General features: G+C 34.3%; 1 protein-coding gene across 1 annotated transcript in view; it reads left to right on the top strand.

Moving 5' to 3' along the window:
- Window positions 1-20,043, top strand: part of LOC121415031 (ubiquitin carboxyl-terminal hydrolase 3-like) — a 31,944-nt gene extending 11,901 nt beyond the window's left edge. The window contains exons 5-15 of the mRNA XM_041608088.1: window positions 1,201-1,291; window positions 1,736-1,809; window positions 3,228-3,341; window positions 5,262-5,375; window positions 6,159-6,370; window positions 7,287-7,364; window positions 8,280-8,398; window positions 12,630-12,749; window positions 14,218-14,285; window positions 16,535-16,575; window positions 17,692-20,043. Coding sequence (XP_041464022.1) covers window positions 1,201-1,291; window positions 1,736-1,809; window positions 3,228-3,341; window positions 5,262-5,375; window positions 6,159-6,370; window positions 7,287-7,364; window positions 8,280-8,398; window positions 12,630-12,749; window positions 14,218-14,285; window positions 16,535-16,575; window positions 17,692-17,846 — 1,186 coding nt within the window. The 3' untranslated portion in view covers window positions 17,847-20,043. The remainder of the gene's footprint in view (window positions 1-1,200; window positions 1,292-1,735; window positions 1,810-3,227; window positions 3,342-5,261; window positions 5,376-6,158; window positions 6,371-7,286; window positions 7,365-8,279; window positions 8,399-12,629; window positions 12,750-14,217; window positions 14,286-16,534; window positions 16,576-17,691) is intronic.
- The last annotated feature ends 301 nt before the right edge of the window (window positions 20,044-20,344 follow it).

Raw genomic sequence — 20,344 nt, 5'->3', positions numbered from 1 at the left:
TGAGTAGAAAGTTAGATTATTTCATATCATAAAATACAAAAGAAACAACGTCATCAGTCTCTTCATTTGCATACCGACCAGGATGTGCACATTAACTATTCTGTGAAATTAAGTGAAACTTAGAATGTCATAACTTTCTTATTTTACATCCGATTTTGATGAAATTTTCAGTGTTATGCTTGTTGCATTTTTAATCTTTTTATTTCAGTCAACTTATTGTAGGGGTGGATTTGTCCTTTAAATATTGAAATGTTTTTCAGACAGTACATTTGTCATGTTAAGAGTGAATGAGTTATCTTTGTTGACATGCTTTTATAACTGAAAAAAAAGAATTCTCTAATAGCAACCACATGGAGTGTTTTAAAAAATGTGTTGTACCATATTATCACTATTGTTTGTTTGAACAGATTGGGGCTCTTAAAATTGCTGATTGGGGAATTGATGAACGCTATTCGCGATAAAGTTGACTTTCCCATGCGTTCGGTACAATCGCGATGTGTTTATGTTTTGACCAAGGCGGAAATGGAACACGAATTGCATTATGGACTGACGTCATGAATAAATTAACCCGAGTACAATCCCGAGTGCGTCTGCACCTACGAATTAGCGGGATAATTCGTAAAATAGCGCGCTATTTTGCAAACAAACCCAAGTTGACTTGGGATTGCAGTCTCGAGATTAATCCTATGAACTAGCGCGATAATTGCGTCTGCATTACAAACAATCTCGAGATTTTTCAGATCGGGATAATTTGCCGGATCAGAAATAGCGCGCTAATTTGAAAACTCGGGATGGTGCAGACGGCCTTATTATCTCCTCCTGACCTTGACATACATGTATGTGGTGTGAATTATATTTTTCCATGACATTGTATGTTTTGCTAAGGAGGAGACAAGATGTGATTTTAGAGATAAGGAAAAGCTGAAAATTTGTTTATCAAACAAATGGAGAGTTGTCCATAAAATTAGCCATTTTAAAGCATGTTTGCCAATTGGAGGATCCCCATAGAAGGTAAAACAAGACTTTTTAAACTTCCATAACTCTTATTTTATAACCAATTTTGATGAAACAAGTTTTAGATTGCTCCTCTTATTGTATTCTTTATGATAAGATTGATTATTTCCTTAGGTTTTGGTTTCCTTAAATAAAAATATATAGGCCTACTGTATATTGACAACTGTTATCTTTTCTAATATTTAGTCTTCAGTATGAGAAGCAGTTGAAGAGTTTAACAGGAGATGTTGCAGGAGATCATATAGATGGTCCACCCAGGAAAAAACTAGCAGCAAATGTGAGTTTAAACATGTCTGATTGAACACAGTACATGAATGTACTCCAAACAGATTCATTTCACTTTTTAAAAAAAATTATGTTTTGGTTATTGCTCAACTTTTGTGTTTCAGATAACAAGGTCAGATATCTAAGTCCCTCTTGTTACACTTTTATTTTGGTACATTTTTTATATTGTTTTGATTTTTTTGTGAAGATATAGAATTATGATATTCAGTTTAATATTGATAATGTTGAATAGAAGTTTTTTAGTTATATATTTATTCCATTCGTTCATTCGTTCGTTCGTTCGTTCATTCATTCATTCTTTCTTTATTTATTGAGGAAAATTTGGAGGTTCCACTTATTGACCTACACAAGGAATTAACAAATTAGGGCATGATTACACGTACCATGTCATGTATATATGTTTCACAAAATGATTTCCTTTTTCAATTTCTTTCAGACGAGAGCCAATATTCCAGGGTTGCGAAATCTAGGAAACACCTGTTTTATGAATGCTGTACTGCAATCACTTAGGTACCTATATGTATTGAGGGGTGATTTCACAATGTTCCCTGGAACTGGTTTCACCACTTGAGATCTTTTCATTAACGTTCTCATCACAATCTCCTGAACTGGTTTCCAAAGCCATTTTATGCATTCAGAGCAATCTTGTGCTATGCAAATGCTCTTAGTGTGGTCACATGTTTTGTGTGAAATTTGAAGCCACAGAGTAGGCATTCTACATGCAGTGTGTACTGAGTAGCGTTCCCATAATGAACTCACTCTCGTACTTCTGTGTGAAGATTGGTTCCTGAAGAATGGTCCTGTCCTCATCTATGCTTAAATCAGTTTAACGAGGCAAAGCGGTCTTGAAACCATATTGCAATATGGACTTCAAAAACTTGTTTGGAAGACCATTTAAGATCACTCCCAAGACCTCTTTGAGTGCTTCCATTATATGATAAACTGGTTTCCACTTTTAAGAAAGTAGATGTGAATGGGGTGATGGATGGAACCTATCATAGGCCGGTAATGACCCAAAATAAATTTCTCTCACTGATATAATAAATTTGAAATTAGGCAGTAAATTTCCTTGTGGACTAGGCAGTTCCTGTACTAATTGTATGTCAAGTACCAAATTCAGTTGTCAAGGGGTTAATTTAACACAATATTGAGAAAAATCAATTGCTTTTCCATTGACTGGTTTCAGTCCAGTATTTGCAAAAAGACTAAAGAATCGACACCTTTGATATTATAAAGTCTTATTTTCCATAATGTTTCATATATTCATATGATGTCATGTGATTGAACAAATCTCTTAAAGCTAAATGATAGTAGTTGCAGTAAAACACGAATTCCGTGAGAAAGTCTGTAAAACCAAGGTTAAGTATGACTATTTCATCGTGGATCTAGATCTGGTACATTTACATAAACTGAACTTTGTAAAATCGTAAAATCTAAGCTGAATTATGAACACACTAAAGATCGCCAACACAGATAGGCACACATGGGACAGTGTATTATTATTGCTGGAATAAAGACCCGATGGAAGTGACCAAATCTGCGCTTATTTTGCTTATTTCTCAGCAATTACACAATTTCTTCCAGAATCCTTTGGCATTTTGAGTTCATTACCAGAACTGGAATTTATCTCTAATTTATTGACATGTGCTTAGTAAACATTATAGAAGCTAGCCTGTGTAAAAATATTACTCCTTTCGACTGAGTGGAATTCTTGCAGTGCCTTTGTAGAGTTTGATCAGTTTCTTTTGGAACCCAGATTACATTGGATTATAAACAAGTTATCAAACATGACCTATTTTTACATGAGGAGTTGATGAATAGAAAGCTGGTTGTGATAATAATATTTTAACCTTTTAATACAATAATTGCAGCCCATGTTAACTTCTAAATATATTTTCATTTTTTATTTCTATTTTACTCTCATTTAGTAATATCAACCAATTTTGTGGCTACTTCAAAGATTTACCAGCTGTGGAACTTAGAAGTGGCAAGACGGCAGGGAAGAGAATCTACAACACAAGAAATATGAAACATGATGACGTGTATGTATGAAAATAGTAATGATGATAATGATATATCATGGGCGCCGCTTTTCCGATGGAAGCGACGGCAGGGTCAACATCAAATCTTAACCAGAGGTTAAGTTTTTGAAATGACATCATAACTTAGAAGTATATGGACCTAGTTCATGAAACTTGGACATAAGGGTACGGTAATCAAGTATTACTGAACATCCTGTCTTGGTTTCAGGTCACATGACTAAGGTCACATGACTGAGGTCATTTAGGGTCAATGAACTTAGACTATGTTGGGTGAATCATTATCGAAATCTTAACCTAATATTAAGTTTTTGAAATGTCATCATAACTTCGAAAGTATGACCTAGCTCATGAAACTTACACATAAGGGTAATGAAGTATTACTGAACATCCTATACGAGTTTCAGGTCATATGACCAAGGTCAAAGGTCATTTATGGTCAATGAACTTTGGCCATGTTGGGGGTATTTGTTGAATTACCATCTGGCATCATAAATTGTAACTTTGAAAGTTTATGGATCTAGTTCATAAAAGTTGGAGTGATCAAGTATCACTGAACTCCTGTACGAGTTTCAGGTCACATGACCACATTATTAAGACACAGCTTGCGCTCATATTCTACAAATCATGTGGTACATGTTTCGTATGGTATCTTCAACAACTCCCATTCTAAACTTTAGCTGTAGATGCATTATCAGGGTCTTGGATTTGTTTCCATCCAAGTGTTTTCTACCATGATTATAGCTATCTTGAATCAATTTCCAGGATATTGTAAGATATAAACTGAATCCTATGGTTACGAGTACATTCTCTTCATAGCATGAGCTGACAGGAAGTTCAAAATATTTTGCTGGCAGATTGTGCTGGGGTAGGGGGGGGGAGTATATGTATGCCAAACAAAAAATAATTTATATACTGTCATAGTAACACCCCTGACTCATTGCACGACCCTTTGATAGTGCTTATATTATTCTTTGAATTCTTGTGATGCCCTGTGATTATGGCTATCATAAGTTACAAAATTCTGAAGTATACAATACTTCCATATTTCTTAAGCCATTATGTTGTGTTCATGTCTGTAGAAAGTGTGTGCTAAATGAAAATCAAATTATGTTCAGTACATGTAGGTCGAATTTCAGCTCTTTGAAAAATGAATTTCTGTCTTCAACTGTTGAACCAGGTGAAACTGTTAAATTGAATATTGTTAGTAACCATGAGTGTTCTTGAAGTTGAAATTTGGGGTGATGTAATCTTGGCAAGTGTGTGCATTCTAAACCTAATTAGAAATTGAGTAGTATCCTGCTTTAAAATGAGTGGAAAGTGTGTTATTCTTGTTGAGCTTTCTGAAGTCAGCTGATAACATACCAGGAAATGAATAATGTGGAGTGTTACTACCATGGGGGGTAAGGAAAGGATTTCACACTTCAACATGTTTGGAAATGCATTCTATGGCTGATTAAAGGCCCCTGTAATAAATAAAGACTGAAATTGAAAAAAATAATATAACTTTTCACAGTGATTCCTAAATTTAACAGCTTTTATTTTTCTAATTAATAACTTGCCATTTTTTGCAGTTCTCATGCTTGCTAAGCTCCACCCCTCAAGGAAAAAGTATGCGTGATGACATACATGACTTTACTGAAGCGAGTGATGTCAATGCCAGACAGTCCTTGCCTTTGCGAGATTGCGCACTAAATGATCCCAGCATATCAAATTGATTGAAATTCATAATTAGGAATGACCACGGAAGGACATTATGTAATTTGTCAGATAGGCCCTGAAATATAACCTCTGGGGATTACACGATTATTTATCAACGGGCTAAATGATTTCCTGCACTTAACAAGATTCTCATAATACACGTACCTCGTATAATAATAATGATTATATAATAGTAATGCTAATAATTTTTGTCTGGTATAGATCATTGGTAGAGGAGATCAGGAAGACTTTATGTGCTTTATGGCAAGGCGATCAGACAGCTATCTCACCAGACTCACTCTTCTCAGTCATGTGGAAGATATTCCCAAGGTTTCGGTAAGAACATACTACTTTAGAACTTAGAACGGGATGCTATTTAGATTCATTATTAAAATGGATATGGCGATGATGATGATGATTATGGTGATGATGATGATTATGGTGATGATGATTATGGTGATGATGATGATGGTGATGATGATGATGGTGATGATGATGATGTTGATGATGATGGTGATGATGATGGTGATGATGGTGATGATAATGTTGATGATGATGATGGTGATGATGTTGTTGATGATGATGATGATGGCGATGATGATGATGATAATGGTGGTGATAGTGATGATAATGATGTTGGTGATGATGATGGTGATGAAGATAAAGGGGATCATCTTGATGATAGTGATGATGACAGGGATAGAGCTTCTGTAATGATCATTCTGGTATCGATTATGAGGATGATGATTAATGATGAAGATTTTTTGGTTATGATGATGATGATGATTATGTTGGCAATGATATTAGTGAAGATGATGATGACAATGGTGACGATGATGATAATGATAGTGATGATGTTGATAATGATAGGGATGATGATGATAGTGATAGTGATGATGATGATGATGATGATAACAATAGTATTGATAATGATTAATAAATGATGATATTAACATAATGATTATGATGATTACGTTGTGAGCACTATTCATGTGAGTAAATTTGGTTTATTTGTTAATTTTTGTTAATACAATAAAAAGTAAGTAGCTAATTTTTTTAAAGAATAATTATACAATCACTTGCTAGTTTGTCTTTTTTCTCTATCCATTCTTGATGCAGGGGTTACCAACAACAAGATGCACATGAGTTCATGAGGTATCTACTAGACAGACTCCACACAGAACTCCAAGGCTCACATTGGCCTACCACACCTAGGAAACAAACTAATGGCCATCCAACCATTGTCAGTCTAATATTTGGTGGTCTTCTTCTAAGTGAAGTCACATGTAGACCATGTGGGTCTCTCTACAAGAAGATAGATCCATTTCTAGGTAGGAAGGGAGTTCATCATCACTGGGGATGTAGTCAAGGCCGTTATTTTCGAGTCCTAAGGCCACTGGAGAAATCCCTTTCCCATATGCTTTAAAGATGTAACTCAGCCTGAGGCCTCAACTACATCCCTGATTATCACTTTCTATTTGAATTGAAATTAAAAAGAAAGTATAAATGAAGTTTTCTTTTTTAATAAGCTTAATCATCTCAGGGTGTAGAGTGTGGGAGACACACTGAATCTGATTTGTCCGATAGTACATTCCATTAATAAAGTGGTAGCCAATCATTCACACTATCTGATAAACAAAATAAAATATTTATTAGAAATTGCTTTGTGAGTGATTTCATATAGTTTTATCAGCAGGAAAATTAGCCCATGTTTACAAAATATATTTGTTTTACACTGGTAAGGACATGTGATTTATTTTGACTGGGTATATCATAAGTACATACATAGCCACACTCACCTTCATTAAATGTTATATGCTGTGAATTGTATCTCGAGGCTATCACTTCTTTCCCCCCCCCCCCTTTAAAGATAATAGCCAATTGTGGTAACAATTTCAAAATGTGTTTGTACAGAATCTATATGTGTAAATATATAATATGCAAGAAATTATGTAATTGCTGAGAAAGAAGTCAGCAAGCTTGATGTTCAAGCACAATTTTTCCAAGCATTGATAATACACTGTCCCATATGTGCTTATCTGTGTTGGTTATCTTCAGTGTGATTGTTTTTCAGATTAGATTTTATGATTTCACAAAGTTCAGTTTATGTAACTGTACCAGACCTAGATCTATGATATACGGTAGTGACAATTAACATTGGTTTTACAGACTTTCTCATGAAATTCATTTTTTTTTCATTTATAAATTTCAATTTTCATTTATCTTTAATTGCATTGTTTTCTACAGATGTATCATTAGATATTCCTGAAAGGTTTAGACCGAGAAGTAAAAATAAGGATGGTTCACAAGTATGTAGGTTACAAGGTGAGAAAATAGCTTGAATTCATACAACTTAAAGACTCTGCATTGGTACTTGATATTTTGGTACAATTGTACATGTATGTCTTATTTATGAATGACATCTTATTTACTTTCAAGAATTGATTTCAAATGAAGTAGGATAAAGAAAGTAAAGGTGTAGTTAGTTTCTGATAGTGACAGTAATGAAAGTTATAACTATATTGGAATTAGCACTGAGTTATCCTTGTTTTTTAGATATTTTTGTCATGTGTCACCAAATAATGTCTCATTCTGAAGTTTTGTATGTATTAGAAGAAAATAGGGATAAAAAGATTTGAAAAACAGACATTGGTACTGATTTGTTTTGATGTAGATTGTTGATTTTTACTCCTTTTCTTGTAAACTTACCATTTATTTTCAAAGTGATTTGTGTGTGGACTAACAATCCAAGAAATGTTTTGCAAAGAGTTGAGTGTGACTTAATTCATGGTTGAGCTTAATATAACTGGGGTATTTTTATTCTTGTCTTTCTGGGGGGACATATTATGGCCCGATATAGTGCTTCAGTGATGAATTTTTGCTAGAACAGAATTTTCATTGGATTTGTACACGAAATCTTGTTTTTGACCAATTTTGGGTGTGCAATTACACAATATTATGTAATTTTGTAAACCCATACCTGTGCTTAGCAAGTTTGGGCTAAAAAGCCACACAGAACTATAGGAAAATTGTAATGAAAAAACTGAGCACGAACCTCTCATGTTACAAATTTATTGTGTTTTAAACGTCAAGGGACATAGGCCCACCCCAAGTATATAGGATTAAGAGCCAATGCTTACATGTTACTTCTTGAAAGGCTAAGAATCTGCATTTGCATTTGCCACTATGTGTACATATGATGTAGTATAATCTTGGTAATTTTGTGTCATTTGATTTCAGATTGTCTATATAGCTTCATAGAGGTTGAAGAGCTGGAGGAGACAGAACAGTACATGTGTCCAAAATGTCAACAAAGACAACCATCAACTAAGAAATTCTGGCTCAAAGCTATCCCAAATGTGAGATTTAGTCAAAGGTTATCTCCCTAAAACTAAAGATTATCTGCCTAGTTTGATTCTAATATATTTCAGTCCAGCTGATGCTCTGTTGAATATCTAAAAATATTTCTTGTCGATGGATAGAAATAACATTATCCCTAACATGGAGAAAGTTTACCATGTGTAATATGAAGAAGGGAAAGGAAATGTAGGCAGAAAATTGAAATGGAAAGATGAGAAAGGATGAAAAGAGGAAATTAGATGTTTTCTTTCTCCTGAAAATGGACAGTCAACCTGCCCAAAACTTTGAGTACCCTTTCTTCACTTCAACCTACTACTAATCAAACCATCGCTACTCAAGCCACATTCAGCTCATCTCATCTCGTTTACAGTCCTTTCAGGACTTCACTCACTTTCAAGAAAAGAATACCTCTCTTTTCCCGTTTTCATCCTTTCTCATCTTTCCATTTCAATTTCTGCCTGTATTTCCTTTTTGTCTCACCTGCATATCAGAGTGAGACTATAGGCGCCGCTTTTCCGATGGCGACGGCGGCGACGTCCACATCAAATCTTAACCTGAGGTTAAGTGTTTGAAATGACATCATAACTTAGAAAGTATATGGACCTAGTTCATGAGACTTGGCCATAAGGTTAATCAAGTTATACTGAACATCCTATTAGAGTTTCATGTCACATGACCAAGGTCAAAGGTCATTTAGGGTCAATGAACTTAGACCATGTTGGAGGAATCAGCATCGAAATCTTAACCTGAGGTTAAGTTTTTGAAATGTCATCGTAAGTTAGAAAATATATGGACCTAGTTCATGAAACTTGGACATAAGGTTAATCAATTATCACTGAATATCCTGCGTGAGTTTTATGTCACATGACCAAGGTCAAAGGTCATTTAGGGTCAATGAACTTTGGCCGAATTGGGGGTATCTGTTGAATTCCCATCATAACTTTGACAGTTTATGGATCTGATTCATTCATATTAGAGTTTTATGTCACATGACCAAGGTCAAAGGTCATTTAGGGTCAATGAACTTAGACCATGTTGGAGGAATCAGCATCGAAATCTTAACCTGAGGTTAAGTTTTTGAAATGTCATCGTAAGTTAGAAAATATATGGACCTAGTTCATGAAACTTGGACATAAGGTTAATCAATTATCACTGAATATCCTGCGTGAGTTTTATGTCACATGACCAAGGTCAAAGGTCATTTAGGGTCAATGAACTTTGGCCGAATTGGGGGTATCTGTTGAATTCCCATCATAACTTTGACAGTTTATGGATCTGATTCATGAAACATGGACATAATAGTAATCAAGCATCACTGAACATTTTGTGCAAGTTTCAGCTCTCATGATTAAGGTCAAAGGTCATTTAGGGTCAATGAACTTTGGCCGAATTGGGGGTATCTGTTGAATTACCATCATAACTTTGAAAGTTTATTGGTCTAGTTCGTTAAACTTGGACATTAGAGTAATCAAGTATCACTGAACATCCTGTGCGCATTTCAGGTCACATGACCAAGGTCAAAGGTCAATGAACTTTGGCCGAATCGGGTGTATCTGTTGAATTACCATCATAACTTTGAAAGTTTATGGATCTGATTCATGAATCTTGACATAAGAGTAATCAAGTATCACTGAACATCCTGTGCGAGTTTCAAGTCACTTGATCAAGGTCAAAGGTCATGTAAGGTCAATGAACTTTGGCCATGTTGGGTTTTTTTGGTTGAATAACCATCATATCTCTGTAAGTTTATTGGTCTAGTTCATAAAAAGTGGACATAAAAGTAACCATGTATCACTGAACATCTTGTGCAAGTTAGAGTATTTTTCAAAGTCAGCACTGATGCTATATTGAACCGCGTGATGCAGGTGAGACGGCCAGAGGCATTCCACTTGTTATGGATTATGGTAGATGATATTTTTCTTGTGTTTTGTATAGTTAAATAGAGATAAATCTGAAATGAAAAGATAGGGGGTGAAAGGGAAAGAAGATGGTTCTCCCTTAAAGGAGAAGTCAACCCGGGCAAAATTTTTTGATTTGAATAAAAGGAGAAAAAGCCAACAAATCATAACACTAAACAATATATCAAAATCAGATGTTAAATAAGAGAGTTGAGTTGTAAAGGCAGCTATAACAGTCGTCAGCACACTCTCCGTTCACCATGATATAACTAACAAAATGAGAAAGTGGAGAATAAAATCTGAGGCAGTAAAATACATTGATGTGTATTTAGTTCTAAATCAAAATTAGCTGAAATCACAGAGTAAACATGGAATCAATCACATAGTCAATATTACACTTATAGGCTGGGTGAACCTAAGTGAGAGCTTACAGTGAGATCATGTACACCAAACAAACTTAAAAGTAAAACTGAAACTCGTGCCCCGGATATTCCCAGCAAAGCAACATGTGTTACGAACCCCATGTGTTTTATAGATAGAGATAGACGGGCCAATCAAAATACAAACATTAAAGCACCCTGCATCAATACCCCAATTATTTCCCAAACCACGCCCAATTTGGGAGTAACTAGGCTAAAAAATGGGTGGAGCTTAAGAGACCATGAAAGAATGGTGGTTCAGTTTATAAACTTCCTCATGTCATGAATACTTGAACGTATTAGTACCAATGTAGTGCAAATAACTTTGATTAGCAAGGCCCATCACTAAACAGGTGGTATTGTAGTGAACTATTTGAGTTTCCGCATTGATCTCTCTTTCATTTATAATCCATGACCGATCAACCACCAAACATCTCGACTAACTCGCCTGTAATAGCGCCCTCTTTTTATTATTCAATTACTGATAAATAAGTTATTCTCCCTTTCCAGCATTTTCTTCAATTTAAATATTTTACAAAAAATTGTGATTTGCTACATTTAAAAAAGAGTTACATGCTCATCCTGGTCAGCATGCAAATAAGGGTACTGATGACATCACTCAGTATTTCATTTGTATTTCATTATATTTAATTTTCTCATTGTCTCATGAAACTAAGTTTTATCTCTCCCTTAACATATGAATGACCATTGTTGTAACATTTGTGGTTCAGTCAAGTTAGTCATTATTGTAAAATCTGTTAAAATTGAAATATTGTAAAACAAAAGAAATAGTGAGGGATATCATCTACTCTCTCATTTGCATATCACTGAATTGTGCATATAACTGTTCTGTAAAAAATACCGGTAAGCAAAATTTTGAAATGTCATAACTTTCTTATTTTAACATCTGATTTTGGTGAATTTTTCAGCCCTATGGTTGTTTGATTTTTATCTAATAATTAAAATCAAAATTTTCTGAGGTGGACTTGACCTTTAAAGATGTTTTTGGGGAGGTTGTTAATTTTTCTTTTCATTTTCCCCCTTAACCCTAAATAGACTGGGCTATTTCGACGCCTAAGAAGACTGGGGGGGGCTGATTCAGCCCCCCCTTATGATCTTGGCCGTCGATCGCGCGATTGCGACGAAAATTGGCACACGCGTTACCCATGGCATTATCTACAAAACTATAACATCAAATTCTGCAAAAAATCTCATGTCTCATTAATTATGCTAATTTATGCGTAAAATCATAAGTTTGCTCTAATTAATAAAATAATGCCCCTGAAATGCTAATTTTTGTTTCACATACTCTAGATAGGCATCTGATCAAATTGATTTAAAAAAAAATTCAAAATCGCATTTATTTTCTTATGTATTCTATTGTTTTCTAAATTTCTTATGTATTTCTTTGTTTTTCGACTTTTGTTTTGTTTAAAATAATTGATTTTAAGCAGTAAAAGGAAAAATAATGATACATTTATGAATTTTGGCTAAGAACACTATTTGCATTGGATTTGTACACAAATTCACGTTTTTGAGTAATTTTGGGTCTGCATGCACTTACGAAATGTTGCGTAATTTTGGAACCGTGTACCCGGGGGTCACAATTTTGGTCTCAAAAGTTGCGCGAGACTTGAAAGTAAAAAGTCAGCGAGCGAAGCGGTCAAAAAATTTCGCGCGGCGGATTTATCGCGAAAAATGTCGAGGGGGGGCTGAATCAGCCCCCCCAGTCTTTTTAGGGTTAATGTCCAGCTTGTTTCTATTTTTTCCATTTTTGAATTTCATTTTTGGGGATTTTCCTTTGAACATGGCTTTGAGCATTTTAACCATTTGTACTGATGTTCTTTGTATTTGATGACATCAACTTGTCTATTTATGTGAGTGTAAACTAAAAAATGTTTTTTCTTTGCTAGGTACTATGTATACATCTAAAGCGCTTCACATGGTCTGGTTTTCTACGAACTAAGATAGATACCTATGTACAGTTTCCTATGAAAGGCTTAGATATACAACCCTACATGCTTGGTACAGAGGTAAGTCACTACCTGGGAGCACAAGTCAGGCTTGAATAATAGGATACTCCAGGCTAAAGATGATATGATTGGAACAGACAAAGAAAAATCGGACAAACAAAACACTAAAAATTTGATCAATATCAGACAAGGAATAACAAATCTATAGCATTTAAAAGATTTGCAGTATTCTGGTGAAACAGTTCTAGATTTCTTCATGAATATTCAATGAGCAAATTGGTGATGTTATATCTCCACTTATTCTGTTGTTATTTTATTACATGAAATTATTTTTATTCGAATTTTGGCTACTAAGAACTTAAAAAAAATGGACTGGCAACTGATTTAGTGCATTAGATATTCATTGCTGCAAAATATTTCATTACAAGGGAGACATGTCATTCACAGATGTATGAAAAAAAATAAAACAATGATTATTTCATGTAATACATGAGAAAAAGGAAAGTGGAGATGTGACATCATCAGTCCACCTAATGAATATTCGTAATGACGTACATACAACTTTTTTTTCTTCAAAATATTGCTAAACTCTAAAATCCACTAACTTTTTTATTTGTTATCAGATTTTGATGAAATTTTCAACATTTTGCTCCTTTAAAATTCCTCTATTTATTTAGATATAGATATTTCAGCCTGGAGTACCCCTTTAAGTGTCATTCACCTTGATTAGTAAAAATTTCTTTTGAAGTAGTGCACATTGTGTTAACTTGTATTTGGTTTCAATGCTTTCTCAAATGAATAAACATGGCCATATGAAAAGGTTGTTTCAGATATTCATTGCATGTTATCTCCATCAAAGGTTTGATAATGAGACATTATTACTTTGAGTTGGAAATTATTATACTTGTACATATTAATAGTTCCATATGTAGATTTTACAAAAGTTTATGAATTGTTATTGATGTAACATTTGAAATTTTATTTTTTCTTATTTTGTTGTATCCCACTTTGTCAAGATGATAAAATAAGCTCATTTGTTCATGATTTAGCAGCAGTAATCATACATAGATTTAGCTGAAATTGACTAAATATCGGTCTGGTTGTTGATTTTATATTTCAAATAGGCAGTCATGACATGTTTTCCTTCAGCTAGAAATTTGTCCACATTATATTGCATTCAACTCAGGTGAGATGACTTGGTGCCTGGCAGAATTAATTCCATGAATGCAAAGAGCACTGGAAGCAGCAGCTGGAATAAAACCAGGGCTCTGTATTAGCGATCAATTACTAAATGAACTGAACAATCAATATCAATGTTACACATGCATTTGGTTTAATACACTGACCAGGGACCAATCAGTGCGGTTCTTTCATATTTGCAATTCACTGCAAACCTTTGTGTTACGGAGCCCAGAGTTATATATAGGCAACTACTGGTAGATGAATGTCGCTATGTTTTAGCTCAGAGTTAATATTGGTGTAATGTTGAGCTATGTATTCCTTTCATTTTTTGTTTGTCTTTATATAGTGTCAAGATGAGAATGTTAGCTCAACTGTTTATGATTTAGCTGCAGTCATTGTACATCAAGGGTCAGGGTGAGTATCCTTGAACAGAGAGGGGGGGGTCATATAGAATTAAGTGTTACTTCAAGTCATGCTTAAATGCCAGTGCACACATGGTATTTAATGCAATGATGCATGTTTCCTGAACAAGATTGACCAATGCGTTTAGGTGTGTATACCACATGTACTCCCCTCCCCCGCCATGACAGTTAATAATTCTTGTATGAGGTGACAAGCTGAAGAATTGAAATGGTTCATCAGCTGAGAGAATTTCATTTACTGAAAACAGGCTATGGGAATATTTCATTGCATCTTTCCTGTTTCACACATCCGTTTTTTGTCTCGCCCACCAGAGGTGAAGGCGAAACTTAAGGATCCAAATATCGTCCGTCCTTCGTCTGTCGTCCGTCTTTCGTAAACCTAATGACACATAACTCCACAACCGTAAGTTGCTTTTGAACCAAACTTGGATGGTAGATGGACTTGGGGGACCTGCATGTGTTGCAGTCGGAGGTCACATGATAAGGTCAAAGGTAATTTTTAGGTCAACGTTAAAGTTTACATGCAAGACTTTCTTATGACACCTAACTCCGCAACCGTAAGTCACTTCTCAACAAAACTTGGATGGTAGATGTACTTCGGTGACCTGCATGTTATGCTGCAGTCGGAGGTCACATGGTAAGGTCAAAGGTCATTTTAAGGTCAATATTATAGTTCATGTGCAAGGCTCTTATGAGAAGTGTTATTCCATCCCAGTCATGTCACAATGAAGTTTCAATACAATTCTGTTGCGTGCCCTTGGAAATCACGATATTTCTGGTTATTTTCATAAGTGGTCAAGACACAAAATTGCTTTTGCCTCGTTTTAAATATATTTTTATATACATTTGATTGTAAGCAGAGGGATTTAGCCAGACCTGCAACGTATAACCTCTGTGATCTATTTACATGTAATTTATGACTGCTACACATTCTGCTCAGATGAGCTTTTAATTGCTGTGAAACCCTTATTTCATATTCTTTGCATTGATTAAAAATCCCACATGCAATCAACAATGGTATTAAAGAGTCATAGACTTTTCCTTGGTATTAAAGAACAACTCTATAACAACAGGGGTCCCTTTATTCATTTGTAATTTGAATGGGTTCTGATATCTCAGTTATTATTAATGATGATAGTGATGATAATAAGTAAATAATTGGTCAAGATGGTGGGAAAAATAATCATTTCTGAAGCAAGTAGATCTACATGCAGCTGTCTTCTCAAAGCCAAGCCATGGGAAAATATTGTTTATTCTCATTTCTGGGAGGAAGTGATAGAAAAGGTAAAAAAAAAATGAAAAAAAATATACTGAAAGAAATGGACATAAATGTGAGAACCCTAATTGGTTGGGGTGATAAATCTGACGTGAAATGTTGGTGCCATGCCGTTCTATGACTTTTTTTTCAAGCCTTGCATAACTTATTAAGACCTAATTTGCGACCCTGGGTACGCAGTTCTGAAAATATTCAACATTTTGTAATTGCTCAAAAACATGAATTCATGTACAAATCCAATGCAATTTGTGGTTTGGGCGAAATTCCTAACAGTTACTGTTTCATTATTTCTACTTCAAAAAAATTGCCTTGTTTATGAGTAGAACTAAATTGTTGACAATTTCCATTGAAAAAAAATAAAGAAATAGAAATAAACAAGGAAATGCATAAGAATTTTCAAGAATAATAAACTTCATATGAAAAATTGCAATACTGAATTTTTCTTTTAGAATACTTTTGTTCGGAATCCTACAAAGAGTCTTTGAATAGAATATTAGCACATATTGGGCTGTATTTTGTCGATTGGAGTAATTTTGTTATTTTAATCAACATAATGAATTCATATGAAAAAAAAGCGTTATTTCAGAAAAATTAACAATTCAGATTGCATTGCACCTTACATCTGAAATTTTGTTTGCGATGCTTGTGTGATTGGTGGCCGAGATCGGGGGGGGGGTGGAATCCTCGGAGGATAAGAATACACATACATAGTTGTCAGAGATGGGTAACTGCCAGGTAATAGCTTCAGTCTCTTAAGATGAACAAAAAAATTCATATGAATTTTATTGTTCTTTAAATTTCTTTTGTATTCTTTGTTTTTGTATACTTTTTATTTATTTTTTTAAATGGAAATTGGTCATATTAGATGTAAAGTCTAAAGTGTGCTGCATTATGTAATCAGAGATAAAAGTTTATTGCACTTTGTACTATTTCTTATGTTGATGCCTATGATTTCTTCTTAACAGGGCTGGTGCTGGTCACTACATAGCCTTTGCAGTCAACAATGGTAAGTCTTTATTAGACAAGCTTCATGTTATCAGCACTTTTCACTGACAACATTTACAGGGTACTGAAATCTTTGTATCTCATTTGTTTTTAAAACTCTATCAAATCATTAACAATGCTAAAATAATTGAGTCCAACATGCTTTAGCAACCTTTAACAACCAGCTGCCAATAAGACCTTATACAATCATTTGGTTAGCATTTGATTTCTTTTGGGAAATGGTATTGGACGAGCAATATGAAGTTGAGGTCATCTGAACCATCATACAGTGTACACCCATTCTAGAAGAAATCGACTTCAAAATTTACTATAATTTCCACACTTTGTTCCCCAGCCTTACAACATTTTCATTGCTAGAAAAATACATGGTTGGAAAGATCAAGACAATTTATTGAAATTTTTAATTTTTACACAAAACCAGGAATCAGAGGAAATATCGCCAAAGAGCTACATGCTTGTAATTTTGATTTGAGCAGTTTAGATTTTCCTTATACAAAAACGCCATAGGGGATACAACAACCCCACCTTAATTTCAATGCGCATAATCAAGCAAAACGTTGAACACTCTTTCATGTGCAAAGTCAGTGCAGTGCAGATACGACAGTTTGGCTGATAGCGCATTTGCATATTAAGTGTTCAAGCTTTTGTTTGCTTTGCTTGAGTTTCTCCATGGGACTCATGCATTTTATAAAAAGTTTGTATGGCATCGCTGTGAAAATCTCTACATATCTCAGAAACTGAAAAAAATTACTACCTAGAAATTTAATCATGTATTAGAATAGGACTTGTACCCTCATTTTCTGCGAAAATCCCAAAATTATTTTTTCTAAACCAAAATTGACTGATACGACGATTCGGATGAACGCTAACGAAATTGCTGAGGAAATCTGAGGCTTTTTTACTTTGTGCAACCTAAATTAATGGATATTTATTCTTGAAACCTACATGTAGAATAAATGAAAGTATGGAGTCAGCATTGTGGTACTCAGGGATTAGATTGATTTTGTAATTCTTGAATTCCTGATTAGCATGGTTTGATTAATTTATTTTTCTTTATTTTTTAATTCTTAATTTTAATCCTCTTTTTCTTTCTTTTCTTCATGTTATACACACACAGGTCAGTGGTACTGCTTCAATGATAGTACAGTGACCCCTGTAGAAGAGAAAGTCATCACCAGATGTAAAGCCTACATCCTTTTCTATGTCAGTCATCAATTCAAGGATGATTTTCTTTCCTTCTCTAGCATCCACAATGGAAACATTCCATCATAGTCATGAGACCAGTCACATGATATGTAGTTAGCATGGACAAGATTGCCTATATATTTTTTTTAAAGAATCGATAAAAGAGATGATATGAGATGCGAATGTTGTCATGATTGTTGTAATATCTTTATAGGTATGTTCCAGTAATGGCTTGCTACTGAAACATTCAATGCTACAAAGGGTTTAAGCCGTGGCTCATTTCTAATGCATCGTTTCTGTCCATCATTATCAATTGCTGTCTCCATGTCCTTTAATGTATGCTTCAACGTCTGCTAAGGTTACATTTGTTTCAGAGTAGTGGGAAAAGGTGTTTAACATTTATCATGCTTCTAACAATAATATGAATGTATGTATGAAGTAAACACATTTCAAATACTATGCAGCTGTTAAAAACAGAACACATAATGATTCTTATGCTTTGGAAAGGTAAAACCAGAGAGGATATATAAGAGAATAAGACTGGTAATATTGATTGTATTTTTATGATCTAAGATTGTATTAGACTTCATTATTCAAATACTAATTAATGCTTTTTCTTAACGTTCATTGAATGACTCTATTCCTTTGGTTGAGAAAAGGTTAGATTAATCTAGAATCTGGACGGTCCCTATACAACATGTTGTGGAATTAGAAGATTGATAAAGAAGTTAATTAGTAAAGTCTTTCTTTGGATAACTAGGCACTGTCTTACTAAGAGTTGCAATAAGTTCAAATCAAGCTCAAAATTGCGATTAAATAATTGATACTAATTTATGATTGATTTTAATCTATTTGAATTCAATGTAAGACAGTGCCTTGGTGTACTTAATGGGAAATTCACTTTTTTGATCAGAAAAATCAGAGAAAAAATTTTGTCAGATGTTGCTCTCCTCAAATTAGCAGCAATCATTCTATTCTTATCCACATACAAATATTGTTTCAATACAAGCCAAAATGATAATTTGCATTTTCATATTAAAGTCATTTTATTGTTCGTATAATGTTGCCAATTTAGAGAGCTTAGAGAGCATAATGATTAGTTTCAGTTATACATCTTCTAATCAGTAATGGCACATCATGCTTCACTTGAAATGGTTTATTTTTTCTCAGTTATATATTTTCTCTAATTATTCATTGCTACTTGTATTTAGAATAAGGAGAAACTGCAAAATTTTCTGTTAACACCATACTTTGGCCTGTAAACTGAAATCCAAGTTAACTTTAGTAGACAGTGATCTAAGTCCGGCATAACATCGTGAGAAGCCAAAATTTTCATTGGATTTTGTTATGTTTTTTGAGGTTTTTTTTTAAATCCATGCAGGAATGGTAAAGGTAACTACTTCAATTCAACCTCTAATCTTATAGAGATTTGTGATACATTCGACTATCCATTATGTAAACCTTAACTTGAAGCAAGAGTTTTTTAACCTGAGTTCAGAATACAGGACATACATTTGGCTAGTGATTTATTGGATACAGCGTCATAACAACTCTTCAGTCTCTTTAGAAATTAATATCTCTGTTTAGAGATAAAAGGTTTTGCCTCCATAGCCTTGTAGAAGAGTCATTGAAGGCAGTATTGCTGTATCACTGATGTCCAATTTACAACATAACTGTAATGCCCCAACTCCTTGATGTAATTTGTCACCATGTTTATATTCAGAGTATGTCCAAGAGAACATTAATCCGTCCATGTTCATATCTTGATTTTCTCAATGATTGTTTTCATGTTTCGTGGTCTTTGACGTTAGAATTAGATCCAAATGGGGCTTTGGTATACTGATAGGCTAATGACGTTATAAGCAGTCCATATATGTGCACATCATTATTGTGGAATACATTTACATTCTTGTTTGATTTGAATTGTCAGGAACACCAAGGGATTGTAAGAGCAGTAAATGTAATGGGTAATACATTTCTTGAGAGGTATTTATAGAGTCTACTACAAACACAGGCACTATTTACACATTATTGAAGAACTACACACTTAAGGTACCTTTGGAAGAGTTCTAACATGCTCATGGTATTATATACTGTACAAGCTGTTATTTTCGCGTACAGAATTTTTCGCGAATCGCGGGGGTCCCGACATTTTTCGCGGGTTGTTAAATTCGCGGCCGATCGGCAATCCGCGAAAATAAAACCCCCGCGAAAATAACAGCTTCTACAGTAGTTGTCGGTATTTGGACAGTTTTAAAGATACAAGTGTGTGTAATTGTTGTAATGCCTGAGCAAAATGATGTGCTTTATAAGATAGTGTTTATTACTCATTTCAAAATCATGACTACTCATTAAAACTAGTCATTAGAAAGTTTTGCTGTTAGCTAAAATTTAACTACTGGTGAAATATTTGTGACACATGTTGGATTTTAGCAAATTATTTGATAAACTGTATGAAAACTATATCTTTCTTCCATTACTTGGTTCAATTCTTTAATTCTCATCATCATCATCTCGACACATTTTCTTTTATTCAATTAATCTAATTTTTTTTCTGTTCTTCCTCTTGTTAAGACTGTTTTTCA

Source organism: Lytechinus variegatus, chromosome 5 (assembly GCF_018143015.1).
Source record: "Lytechinus variegatus isolate NC3 chromosome 5, Lvar_3.0, whole genome shotgun sequence".
Taxonomy (NCBI): domain Eukaryota; kingdom Metazoa; phylum Echinodermata; class Echinoidea; order Temnopleuroida; family Toxopneustidae; genus Lytechinus; species Lytechinus variegatus.
The sequence above is the reverse complement of the archived record's forward strand: the minus strand, read 5'-3'. Positions and strand labels throughout refer to the sequence as shown.